The 13732-nt window shown below is 41.1% G+C and overlaps 1 protein-coding gene across 1 annotated transcript in view; it reads left to right on the top strand.

The window, feature by feature from the left end:
* Positions 1–13732, top strand: part of ARMC2 (armadillo repeat containing 2) — a 166838-nt gene that overhangs the window by 135207 nt on the left and 17899 nt on the right. The window contains 3 exon segments of the mRNA XM_043999711.1: positions 7391–7709; positions 11355–11477; positions 11770–11883. Coding sequence (XP_043855646.1) covers positions 7391–7709; positions 11355–11477; positions 11770–11883 — 556 coding nt within the window.

Raw genomic sequence — 13732 nt, forward strand, 5'->3', positions numbered from 1 at the left:
AACCTGAGACCCAGAGGACTTTAAATGACTTACCCAAGGTCATCGAGTGAGTCATCAGTTGTTTTGTACCACTTCAATAATATTTTTTAAAGCCTGTTAGTGCCTGGTCATATTGAGTAACGTGTTTGCTCATTAACAACACAGCATATGCTTAACTAAAGAGAATATCTGATAGACTGTAACTGGAATACACAGTTGAGGTCAGACTTCTTAAAATATAAGTGTAACTGTTTGCCTAAACTCTGATTGGCTATGGCTGTTGCTAGGCTGATACTGTTTTAACCCAAATCGCAAAGTCAATATAAACTGGTTAGACAAGACTGTCTGCTTTTCACCCTTCTCTCTCCTGGATTCATTGGCATGTTGTTGTTGTTTCAATGGTCATTCTAGATTTAATTTAATTTTAAGATCCTTGTGAAATTTGTGTGTTGACTTAGACAAGTAATTTGAAAAGGTTTTGGGAAAAGCTGTAGAATTTGTAGTCTGCTGGGGAATTGCTTCCTTCACAAAGGATGAAAGAAGCAACTTTAATTGTTTTGGGTGTGGCATCCATGGTCTTGCAGAAAAAGTCTTTCTGGCCTTTTGTAAGGGTTCTTGGTTAGGGAAGGATAAAAACCAATAGGATTTTGTAGGATTCTCTTGTATTCATTCATCCATTTAATAAACATTCAACAAGCCACTGCAGTGTAAAAGGGAAAGGTGGAAAGACAGACAAGAGATTATGGTCAGAGAAAGGAATTTAAGAATTAAAGATTAGGAGTTGAGGGTGGTAGAGAGGTCTAAGGTGGAGGGGAATAGTGAGGGGTTCATTAAGACAAGTAAGTCCCTGCCCTGGAGGAAATTGCAGTCTTTTATGAGAGATAAAACCTATACATAAATGACTAATGCATATTAAAATATGACAAGCAACTTAAATAATTTGATTCAGATGGGGAAATCAGCTGGGGGAGAGATCACTGCCTCTGGGGAAATCAAGGAAAGTTTCTTGGATGTTGCTGGGGTAGAGCAAAGGCCTGGAGGTGACAAGTCTGGGATGTGCTCAGGAGATGACACTGAGGTAAGGTTCTAAAAAAATAGGATTGAGCCAGATTTGGAGCCCCTTGATTATGAAGATAAGGAGTCTGGATGGTATTTGGTAGGCAGTAAGGAAGGAATCATTAAACATGTTGGGTTAAAGGAGTGATGTGAACCCAACATTGGAAAAGATAACATTAATGGCCTCTGAAGTTCTTTCCTCCTATAATGCTGTGATCTTTCTGGAAATAGAATCTTCTGACATTAAAAATACATACATTTACAGGGGGGCAGCTAGGTGGTGGAGTGGATAAAGCACCAGCCCTGGATTCAGGAGGACCTGAGTTCAAATGTGGCCTCAGACGCTTAACACTTACTAGCTGTGTGACCCTGGGCAAGTCACTTAACCCTCATTGCCCTGCAGCTCCCCCCCCCCCCCATACATTTGTAGAAAGTAACATTTTTTAATAGACAGAACTTGTCACTGAAGCAAGTTATTTTTTGCGGGGGGGAAGGGGGGGATGTTTGTTTTTGCAGGGCAGTGAGGGTTAAGTGACTTGCCCAGGGTCACACAGCTAGTAAGTGTCAAGTGTCTGAGACCAAATTTGAACTCAGGTCCTCCTGAATCCAGGGCGGGTGCTTTATCTACTGTGCCACCCAGTTGCCCTGAAAGTAACATTTTTAAAATGTCTCTTGTGTTTTAGGGGATGTACGATGTTACCCATCTGTAGTATGCCCTTGATCAGCATGGTGCTTTTTTTTTTTTTTAATCTAGAGTTGATATGCAAGACAATTTGAGCTCCTAGTACACTTAAGCCTTTCTCTTTCCCTTTGTACTATGTCTGGTGATCTAGGCTGAGGAGGAAGCTGAAATTATCAAAGAACTATAGCATCATAAAATGTCAGAGCTGTGGAGCTAATGGACTGCCCCTCCTTAGAGACGTTCTTGTTTATTTACCTTATCATATGAATGCCCAGAGTACTTAAATGATGATGTGCCCAGAGTTCTTTTGTAGAAAAAGGAAAGAACTATTTAGTCTCTTCTCATTTAATTAACCATGGCATTGAATAGAAAGACATTCTGATCTCATCAGCTCCCAGGTATTTTTTGTTTTTGTATTGCGGGGCAGTGAGGGTTAAATGACTTGCCCATGGTCACACAGCTTGTAAATGTCAAGTGTCTAAGGCTGGCTTTGAACTCAGGTCCTCCTGAATACAGAGCTGGTGCTTTATCCCCTATCCCCTGCGCCACCTAGCTGCCCCCTCCCAGGTTTTTAATGCTCATCTTTATGCCCATGATTCTCAGATCTCCTTACCCAGCCCTAACCTTCAGTCTTGCATCACTACCTGCCTATTGGACATCTCAAACTGGATTGTTCTTCTGGCTGTCCAGCAGAATTAGTAGTAGCTCAGAAGAAACATGAGTTATGCAAATTTACAGTCATCTTCACTCTAAATGTTCATATGGACTATTTTGCCTGACCTGTGGTGGAGCCTCCCAAGCTCTTATTTGTCTGATCAGCGACAGTCAGATCCATTGTACATTAACCCTGACATAGCAGTGTCATTTTTGGTCCTCTTCGATTATGAAGGACAACAAGGAACCAGACATCTTAAATTCAATGTGTCCAAAATTGAACTTCTCTTCCTTCACCTCCCTCCACTCCCTACCTATTATCTTCCCAGTCATCCAGGCTCAGAACCTAGATATCATCCTTGACTCTTCACTCTCTCTTATCCTCATTCCCATATCCAATCTCTTGCCAAGGCCTGTCAATTTTACCTTCTTTTTTTTTTTTGGCCAGACAATGAGGGTCAAGTGACTTGCCCAGGGTCACACAGCTAGTAAGTGTCAAGTGTCTGAGGCCGGATTTGAACTCAGGTCCTCCTGAATCCAGGGCCGGTGCTTTATCCACTGCACCATCTAACTGCCCCTTTACCTTCTTAACATATCTCATATAAGCGCCCTTCTCTCCTTTGACATTGTCACCTCCCTGGTTCAGGCTCTCATCACCTCATGGATGCACTATTGCAATAGCCTGGAGGTTGGTCTACCTGCCACAAATCTCCCCATTCCGTTCTCTACCTAGTTGTGGACATGATCTTCCTGAACTTTGGGCCTAACCATGTCACCCCTCTATTCAATAAATTCTAGTAGCTCCCTATCATTTTCATGATGAGATGTTTCATGTCCAAAGGACATCATAACCTGCTCCACCTTCTCCCCATACCCTGCTGATCCAGTGGTGCTGGTTCCCTTGCTGTTCCTCACACGAGATTCTTTATCTCCTGACTGGGTGTTTTCATCGGCTACCCCGCATGCCTGCAACTCTCTTCCTGCTCATCTCTGCCTCCTAGCTGCCCTTGTTTGTTTCAAGATCCAGCCAAAATCCCATCTTCTACAAGAAGTCATTCTAGTGCCTCTTTTCCTCTGTTGATTATTTCCAGTTTCTCTAGTACGTAGCTCGTTTGTGTATGTTTGCATGTTGTCTTTCCCATTAGACTGGGAACTCCTTGAGGGCACGGACTGTCTTCAGCCTTTCTCTGTATTCCCTAGTGCTTAGTGCAGAATCTGGCACGTAGGTAGGTGCATAATAAATATTTATTGACTAACTAACTGATGGGAAGGCTTTGGGACTTTGACAAAAATAGCTAAGTTGTGTGTTTTGGTGATGTGGTAATCAGGAGAAAGAAACCAATTTGGGCTAAAAGAGAAAAGGTAGCCCGAGATGAAACATTATGGGGCAAGAAGATGGAAAGAGGAAAAAAGAAAAACAGAATCTTTTAGAATATAAATTAGACCTTTAGGGAAGTATAGTGATTTTTCTTTGTCTGTGATTTTAGTCCTCTGGATATAGCAGTATACTGAATATTTCATTCTTAAATCAGTTGTTTAAAATTACTAGTATTTTCTTTTTGGCCTAGTTTTTAATATATTTTATTTTGTTTTGTTTTGTTTTTCTGCTGGGCAATGAGGGTTAAGTGACTTGCCCAGAGTCACACAGCTAGTAAGTGTCAAGTGTCTGAGGTCAGATTTGAACTCAGGTCCTCCTGAATCCCAGGGCTGGTGCTTTATTCACTGCAACACCTAGCTGCCCCCACTTTTAATATATATCTATTTTTTTTGGGGGGGAGAGACTATAGGATTGCTTAAGTAACACTGATTTTTGTCTACTAGGAATAGCACAGCTGTCATACATATTAAGGTAATTAACATCTGAATTGTTGAATCATGAAGAAAAGGCGGTTGTTTTAAGTGAATTTGTTCTTCACAGAGAGGAGCTGGAATCAGAAGTCTTGTCTTCTAGACATGGCTTCACTGTATTCTCGTTCATAAAATGTGCATCATTTTCCTTTCTAATACATTTGGATAGAGACTCCTCATGAGAGAATAGTGGAAGGGAGATTGTTTTCATTTAGCTTATTTCTCTACAGAGAGAATTAGTAAGTGTACATATTGGTGTCTTAAGGGCATATGCCCCATATACAGTCTGCACAGTTCAGTATCAGTTTTATTTTTAAAACTGAAACATTATCTAATGGCCCACATTTCATTTTGCCTGTATGTGTGGTGCTATCTGGAAGAAGGTTCCATTGAAATGGAATCAGGTGTTGACCTCATCTAAGTTGTGTACCCAACATGGCCTAAAATAGTTAAATAAACAAACAAATAAATAAATGGGGTGATAGATAAGTAAATAAATAGACAAATAAATGAATAAACCTTGTATGTATTTATGCATGCATGCATGTATAAAATTCCAGATACATTTCAGGGCTGATTTGAATATCCGATCATATAAATATATATTTATAAAAGTGCGTGTACATGTATATGTATGTAAAGACACACATACACACCTATGGCATGAGCTGGACTGGCAAGAATCCATGCCACTGGTAGCTTCTTAGAGGAGACCCTTGTATTTTTGTCCATTAATCTTATGCTTAATGGAGTCCCAGGGCATGCTACATAAACATGCATGCTTCACACACGTGTGTAAGTGGATATCTTGTATGTATCTGTATATTGTGTAACACATGCACATGTGTACATGCACACACATATATACAAATTTATAAACTTGCTTGTTTATATAGCCCTATCAAGCCCAGTTAAGTCCCCAGGACTGTAAATTTGAAGATAGTCTTTTCTTTCAGAGGAACACAATCTGAAAGAGCTCTGGTTTGTTGATCTGTGTGACTTGCACCATACTATATCTCTTTGTTAGATCTGGCCAGTAGGTAGCCTCTTAGTCATACAATCAGAACATTCTGGATACAAAGTCCTACAAGAGGGAAAACAGATAGAGACGCTACCTGGCTGGAGGTGAGGCAGATTCAGCCATCACCTGTTCTAACTAAGATCACTTTACTGATACCATATACACAATGAACACAGTGTAACTTGGAAAAAGGCTCAAGGGTGAGCTACACTGGCAAGAGTCCGTATCATCTGCGTCTCCTTAAAGGAACCCATGGTAGTTTTGCACCACTACTGGTCTTACCCTTAATGGAGTCGTAGGGTGATTTCTGGGTGTAAATTGCCACCAGCAACCTTTTAGAATTCCCCAGTGCTGTCATGATGGTGGCCACACTGAATAAGCATGGAGAAAGTCCCCTGGCACTCCTTGGGTGGTGCTGTCAACTACTCACAGAAGGACTTGAGCAAATAAATAGATGTTTAGTGTTCCCTAGGGAACATTGAGTTTTGTCAATAATTGTAATCTGGATCAGCATTTGAACTATTGAGTTGTGAGATTGTAAATAACTTAGACTAGAGAAATAGTCATTTAGGTTTAGGTCATTATAAATTAATTCAAGTGAATTTTAAGTGAACAGCTTATGTTATTTAGGTCTGGCTTTGCTCCTTTCCTGCCTCCCCTCTCCTTCATATCCCCCTCTAAGTCTTGCCCCCTCCCTTTCCTGCCACTCCCATGGATCCAGTGCTCTCATATGGCCCTTCTTTAAGTGGACCCCATTGAGGAAACTCACTTGGATCAACTCTCCCCCAAGTAGCTTCCTCTACTTTGGCTCTTTCCTCATTTCCAGTCACAGTTTACCCATACTGTGTCCCATTTGCTCCAGTTAAAGCTTTCAGGTAGATTTACAGTGGGGGATCAACTATTCAAATACACATTAATACATGCAGACGATTACATATTACTCCCCATTCTAAATAGCACACATGTTCTTTAATAAATGCCTTTAAGATCCAGTCCCTTAAGAGGCTATGTGTTATAATGAATAGGGTACCAAGAAGAACTCAAATCCTGCTAGGTTTGTGTCCCTGGTTCAAGTCACTTAAATCCTCTAAGCTTTGGTTTTTAAATCTTTTTTTTTTGTTTGTTTTGGTGAGGCAATTGGGGTTAAGTGACTTGCCCAGGGTCACACAGCTAGTAAGTGTTAAGTGTCTGAGGCCGGATTTGAACTCAGGTACTCCTGAATCCAGGGCCAGTGCTCTATCCACTGTGCCACCTAGCTGCCCCGGTTTTAAAATCTTTTAAATGAGGGGGTTGGACTTGACCTCTTAGCTCTCATTCAGCTCTAAATTTGTGATCTTATGATCCTATCCATAAAAGTGACCTAATGTTAAAAAAAAATTTAGATACCTTGGCAGGAAAATAAGAGGAGTATACCTTGTAAGTGACTTCCCACTCCACCTACATGTAGCCTGTCATTGTAGTCATATCCAGTGTTTTTCATTATTTGTAAAGTTTGGCAAATGTATTTATTGATGGTTTGAAACAGCATATGCATTTTTATGAACACTTATTATGTCCATTAACTCAATAGTGTGGGAAATTCCTTATTTCAGATACATGAAACTTCAGGAGGGACATTTTGATTTTTATAAAGGAACTTAGATACTAAAGAAATATATTAGAAATGAGTTTAGAAACAAAGTGCCAATTTACATGACTATTAGTAACCAAATCCTGCTCCTCTGGCTGCTTTCTGAGAGAAAAAGAAGATTGTTGGTAACTTTTTCTCAGTTCGATTAATCTTTGCTTGACTTTTTTAATGGCATCAGTCGATTTGTTCTTTTTCACAACTTGTCAGGTGCTTTTTTTTTTTTTTTTTAGTGAGGCAATTGGGGTTAAGTGACTTGCCCAGGGTCACACAGCTAGTAAGTGTTAAGTGTCTGAGGCCAGATTTGAACTCAGGTACTCCTGACTCCAAGGCCAGTGCTCTATCCACTGCTCCATCTAGCTGCCCCGTCAGGTGCTTTTAATCTCATCCACCAATGGACCCTTAACTTTGGGGATCAATTCTGTTTTACAACAAGAAATCAAGGAAATACTGTATTTTCTCCTGATACATTTTCCAAGTTTCTTTCTACTTATATAATCCTTGGTATTTGTTTTTCTTGTAGGATTTAGTTGTTCGTATTGTTTTCATTCTTGGCAACCTAACTGCAAAAAATAATCAAGCCCGTGAACAGTTTTCTAAGGAGAAAGGCTGCATCAAAACCCTATTATCACTATTCAATACTTACTATGAAATGGATTTGAATTCTATGAAAAGGATGGACGAAGGAGAAGAACAGAACAAGAAACACAAACAGCCCTCGGAGGTGGAAGATGTCCTCATAAAGGTGATCCGAGTCCTGGCCAACATATCCATTCATCCCAGCATAGGAGCGGCTTTGGCTGCGAACCAGCAAGTAGTGGCGTTACTGGTCACGACACTGGGTAAGGGCCACCCTTTGGGCCAGGCTTTCTTTTGTTATCTTTATTCCGTCGTTTAGGCAGGCTGGATGGTCTACATGGTTAGAGCATTGTCTGGCTCTGGCATGCTTACTGTTTGAGCTGCATGGTTGCGGTGGGCTCCAATTAGGATGACCGCTTCACTTTAATACAGCTCCATCTGTCTGTCTGTGGGCTGCAGTATTTTCAAATGACAACCCCAACCTTCTCAGGCTGCATGACAGAAAGTTTCCTACTGCATAGTCAGAGTTGTCTCATAAATACCATAATAGGGATTGAGTGATCGATGACTAGCCAAATTAAACAAAAAGTTTGAAAGTTCAGACTTGTCCTCCGAATTCCACAATGGTGAATTCCACACGGTTAAAGTTTATGGAGCAAAAGTTATGTTCCTGGATATACGATTTATTTTTAATTTCTAGAGCAATACTTATATCAACAGCTAACATGTAGCACTTTGTTGTCAGTGTGCCTTTTACACGGACCGTCTCAGTTACATATTACATATAAACAAAGCACTCACATTTATCATTGTTTATCCTAATCTAGAGCCCCAGGTATACGAGGAAAATGATAACAAAGGTAACTCAGATTTATATAGGGCTTTCCACCTGACAGTCCTCTGACATAAGTAGTGTATCCTTATACCTGTTTTACATATGTGAAAGGCCACTTGGCTATTAAGTGTTAGGTCTGAGATGCAAGCACTTGGCTCTCAACTATACTTCTGGTGTTTCTTCCAGTCTACCACGAAGCTTCTCCTTGATTTAAAAGAAGTCGGTCCAAGATAGTTAGCGTGGCTGTTACTCTGAACCCCAGTAAAAGATTATGTTTAAATGATTGGAATGAAACTAAGATGTGGTTTGCAGATCATCTGTAAAGTTAGTTTAGTTTAATTCAGTTTGGTTATTCCTGCCTCCCATTAGTACACAGGATAAGATCCCAGATCTTAGAGTTAGAAGGTACTTCAGAAGTCACGTATTCTCATACAGCCCTTGGTTTTATTTGTTTTGTTTTTTTCAGTTAATAAAAATCTGTTTTCTCTCACTCCCACCCCTTTCCCCAACATGGAAAAATAAAGAAAAGCAGAACTCTCAAATATAGAGTCAAAATAAATTTTTTCATTGGTCATCTAATATGTATATGTATAGGTGTATATGTAGATATATACATGTATGTGTATACATATGGATATATACATGTATGTATATACGTGTATCTGTCTCACTCTGCACTCTAATCCAACAACTTTCTTTCAGGAGGCAGGTAGCATGTTTCATCATGAATTCTCTAGAATTGTGGTTGGTCATTCTATGGATCAGAGTTCTGAAGTCTTATGGATTGTTAATTATTACATTATTATTATTGTTATTACAGAAAGTGTTCTGGTTCTGTTCACTTGACTGCATCAGTTCACTCATGGTTTCTCAGAAACTATCTCCTTCATCATTCCTTGCGATACTATATCATAATTTGTTCAGTCATTCTCCATGTATAAAATGGGAATGATACTTCCACTCCCTGTAGTGTTATTGTGAAGAAATGCTTTTGTGGACCTTAAAGTACTCTAGCAGTAGGAACTATTATCGAGGGGTAATCAATGGGACATTTATAGGGCTAGTGGAGGTCTGACCTCTGGGTAGAGGAAAATGGAAACGAGTCAATGGGCAGAAAAGGTTAAAGATTTGTGGTATGGTGGAAAGTCCACTGGCTCTGATGGCCGAGAACCGTACTGCCTTTTACACTTACTACCCAAGTGACCTTGGGCAACTCCCTGAATCTCATCTGTAAGAATGAAGGGGTTGAACTAGAATGACCTCTTAGGTACCTTCCAGTTCTAGACTGATAACCCTATAACTGATAGAACAAAGCCCTCGAGGAGGCAGGAGAGGACAGAGTCAGGAGGATTGTGGAGTGGTTGGGCTGACTAGGATCAGGGATGCATCCTCAGAGATAAAGGAAGAAAAGGCAGAGTGAAGACAGTGTGGGGTTTTTTTTAAGATGGAGAAGAAGGAGCTTGAGAAAGTTCTCAATGGATTGCTTCAATCTCAGCAAGGTAGAAGGGGGGAGGAGTTGACCTACTGAGAAGGGTGACTATGGTGGGCTTAGAATAGCTTTCATGGTGAATTTCATTTGGAATGAACAGGAAACAGATAAAAGGGTTGCAGAGCTTCTCTTTAGAATTTGATTTCAAAAGCCAATTTGAGAGGGAGTACAAATTTGCATCAGAATAAAGGGTCTAATAAATACACTCCTCTTGTATTTCCAAAGCTTAACTCTGTGCTCAAATTAGTTACATGTCTGCTGCTTCCTTCTATTATTCCTGTTCCATTACTTTTTAGCGCTTCCAATGAAGAAATGTATAAGCAAACTAGTTTAGGGAAGAAAGTGATATTTAACTTATGTGATGGGGAAAAATGGTCTTCTATCTGCTAGTAGTGAGCTGCAGGCCTCAAAGGTGGGAGAGACCTCAGAGGGCCAGGGATCTCAGACAAACAGAGGTTAAGTTAAAGAGCCCTGTGTGTTAGTAAGGACCTGGCTTCAGAGTCTGCACCTGAACCAAAAAGAAAAAAAAGAAAGAAAATTGGGGCAGGGCGCAGCTAGGTGGTGCAGTGGATAAAGCACTGGGCCCTGGATTCAGGAGGACTTGAGTTCAAATCCGGCCTCAGACACTTGACACTTACTAGCTGTGTGACCCTGGGCAGGTCACTTAAACCTCATTGTCCCACCAAAAAAAAAAAAACACAAAAAACCCCGATTCTACACCTGCTGTTTACCTTCTGCATGGTCTTGGGTAAGTCACTTGACTTTGAGGGCCTCAGTTTCCTCATCTGTAGAACGATGAGGTTTATGCTAGATGGTTTGTGAGGTACTCTCTAGCTCAAGATATAAGAACCCATGATAATATGAATCTGAACCCCAATTCCTCAACTTTAAAATGGGGGGGTTGTCAGATCATAGTGACATAGAATTTTGGATCTGAAAAATAATAATGCCCATCCTACCTACCTCATAGGATTGGTGTTAAGATTCATATGGGGGGGGGCGGCTAGATAGCACAGTGGATAAAGCACCGGCCCTGGATTCAGGAGTACCTGAGTTCAAATCCGGCCTCGGACACTTGACACTTGCTAGCTGTGTGACCCTGGGCAAGTCACTTAACCCCCATTGCCCCACAAAAAAAAAAAGATTCATATGGGGGGGGGCACAGCTAGGTGGCCTAGTGGATAAAGCACCAGCCCTGGATTCAGGAGGACCTGAGTTCAAATCCAGCCACAGCCACTTGACACTTACTAGCTGTGTGACCCTGGGCAAGTCACTTAACCCTCATTGCCCTGCAAAAAACAAACCCCCCAAAAAAAGACATATGGGACAACCCATAAAATACCATACAAATGTAAGGAGTTATTTATTAAAGTCTTTATTGTTTTTTTTAATGTGTGGGTTTTTTTTCTAGTGCCTAAGAATGGTACCTGGCACAGAGTAAACAATTAAAAAGAAAACATGCTTATTAACTGATTGATTCTAGCCATAGAAAAACTGTCAGAGGGCAGATTATGGCTGGTATTGATGACCTCTCTCACTGTGGTGAGTGGTTTCCTCTGTCTTACTTCCATTATTTTTTCCCAGAATATAAATCGATTGATGAATGTGAGGAACTGGTCATTAATGCTACAGCAACAATCAACAATTTGTCTTTCTACCAAGTGAAGAATTCCATTATTCAGGACCGAAAGCTGCGCATCGCCGAATGTAAAGTTATGGGTCACCTGGGGTTAATCAGTTATGCTTTAATATTTTGAATCATTATTTAGACACAAGCCATTAGTATTGTTTTCCAATTGAGATGCAAAAAAGGAGCCTAATTCATTCCCAAGAGCAAAACCAAAAATCCATTTGCCAAAGTAATTCCCTATTTGGTCTTATAAATATTATTTTATACTTTCTAGTTATCTGTATTTAGTATATCATTGTTTAAGGGCTACAGAAGTGAAGCATTTCTTAACTACCTCTACTTTACTTCCTTAAAAAAAATTACAATCAGTGCTCTTAAAGCTTCTAATGAGCAGCAACATGGATGGAATCCTGGAGGCTGTGCGAGTCTTTGGCAATCTTTCCCAATATGATGAGATTTGTGACTTCATTGTACAGAAAAATGGTGAGTACATGGCCCACATTCATTAGTAAGCCCCTCTTGCTGATTGACTTCTGCATTAGTCAGGTGGTTTCTGGGCTAGATTTAGCATTCCGTGACCCTCCTTTTGTTTTAAGTACAAGGCTTTACAGCTGACTTCTCCCAGTAAGGGCTAGGCAGGTCTGACCTCATCATCTCCCCTTTCCCCCACCTCCCCAACACAAACTCATTCAACACCAGTAGATGCTCCCTGGCCCCTCTAGGATCAAATATAAAATCCTCTGTTTGGCATTCAAAGCTCTTCATAACCTAGCTTTCCCCACCCCCACCCTATCCAGTCATTCCCACCACATTCTCTTTGATGTAGTGACCCTGGTCTCTTTGCTCCTCTATTTCTGAGGCATTTTTCCGTGGCTGACCTTCACGCCTGCTTGGAGCACTTTCTCTCATCTTTGCCTTCTAGTTTCCTTGTTTTCCTTCAAGTCCTGGCTAACATCCCACCCTCTACCAGAAGCCTCTCCCAATTCCTGTTCGTTCTAGTTCTGCTTTCCTTCTATTGAATGTATCCAGTTTAGAATGTTTCTAACGTGTTTGTACATAGTCGTTTGTCTGTTAGATTAGGACTTCCTCGAGAGCAGGGGCTGGCATTGACCTTTGTCTCTCTAGGACTTGGCACAAGTGCCTGGTGCATAGTAGGGGATTAGTAAATGTTTATCGACTGGCTGACCGCTGGTCTCTGTATTATGCCTTAGTCCAAGCTGTGTTCTGAGTGCATTCCTTTCACTAATAGTTATCACGCTTCTTTCATCTCTTGAGTTGATTTTTCAGGGGTTAGGTCAGAGCTTGGCACATTCTTGCTTACTGTTGAAACCTCCAAGGGCCATAGCTTGAAGTAGAGATTTTCTTCTGACCCTTGAAAATCAAACTGTGGTCAGGGCAGAATTCTTAGAGGTGGGGAGTTGCAGAGATATCATCCTCTTTTTTTTTTTTTTTTTAAATCAGTATTTTCCTTTCTTCTTCTTCTTCTTTCCCCTGGGAGATGTGGATGGGATGAGGGTCAAGCATCCAGAAGGTCAGAGAGTGGTGATTCTGCCAGAACTCCCCCTCCCCCTCTTCCTGGCTCTAGGCTGGGCACCTTGGGCCCAGAGACTTCCCATCTCTATTCCTTTACACTAGTTCTCTCCAATGTGGAGTTTTGGCTCAGGCCTGAAGTATACTGGCAGGTGGGACCACAGAAGATGCTCCACCATGTTGTGTTTATGTACAGCAAGAATAACAGTGACAATAGCTCACGTTTATATAGCACCTTGAGGTTTACAAAAACAGTTCCCTCACAACAGCCCTAGGCGATATCCGACTCAAGGGTTGTCATATTGGGCCATATTGGTCCAAACACTAACCTAAAGAATGAGGTTTCTTTGAAAGCATTCCTATTAGGGGACCTCACCATATGTGTTGATATTTTCTCAAGCACCCTAACTTTTCAGTAACTCGTCTTAATCATTTTGCAAGCCCTGCTACTCTACCCCAACCACAGCCTTGTACAAAGAAGGTCTGATTCTTGATCTTGAAGTCACCCACAGATGTGCCACTTACATGTTAATGAACTATGAAATTCCCTTATCTGATCACTCTGCCTCTCCTTTTGCCTTCACTTCAAACACTGTTGTTTGTCTGCATTATGACTTCTGATACCTGGATCTCTAAACTCTCTACCAGGCCATCACCCCTGCACTGGCTTCTGTCCCCATCTTGACCCATTGGTGAACCCAGTTCAGCTCTACACTGTTCTCTTGAGTCTCTTTTGCCTCCTTCTGTCACTGATCTTGCCCTGCCAAGCCTCCGCTTGCATCATTCCTAACGTCTGCTACCT

Source organism: Dromiciops gliroides, chromosome 4 (assembly GCF_019393635.1).
Source record: "Dromiciops gliroides isolate mDroGli1 chromosome 4, mDroGli1.pri, whole genome shotgun sequence".
NCBI classification, from domain to species: Eukaryota; Metazoa; Chordata; class Mammalia; order Microbiotheria; family Microbiotheriidae; genus Dromiciops; species Dromiciops gliroides.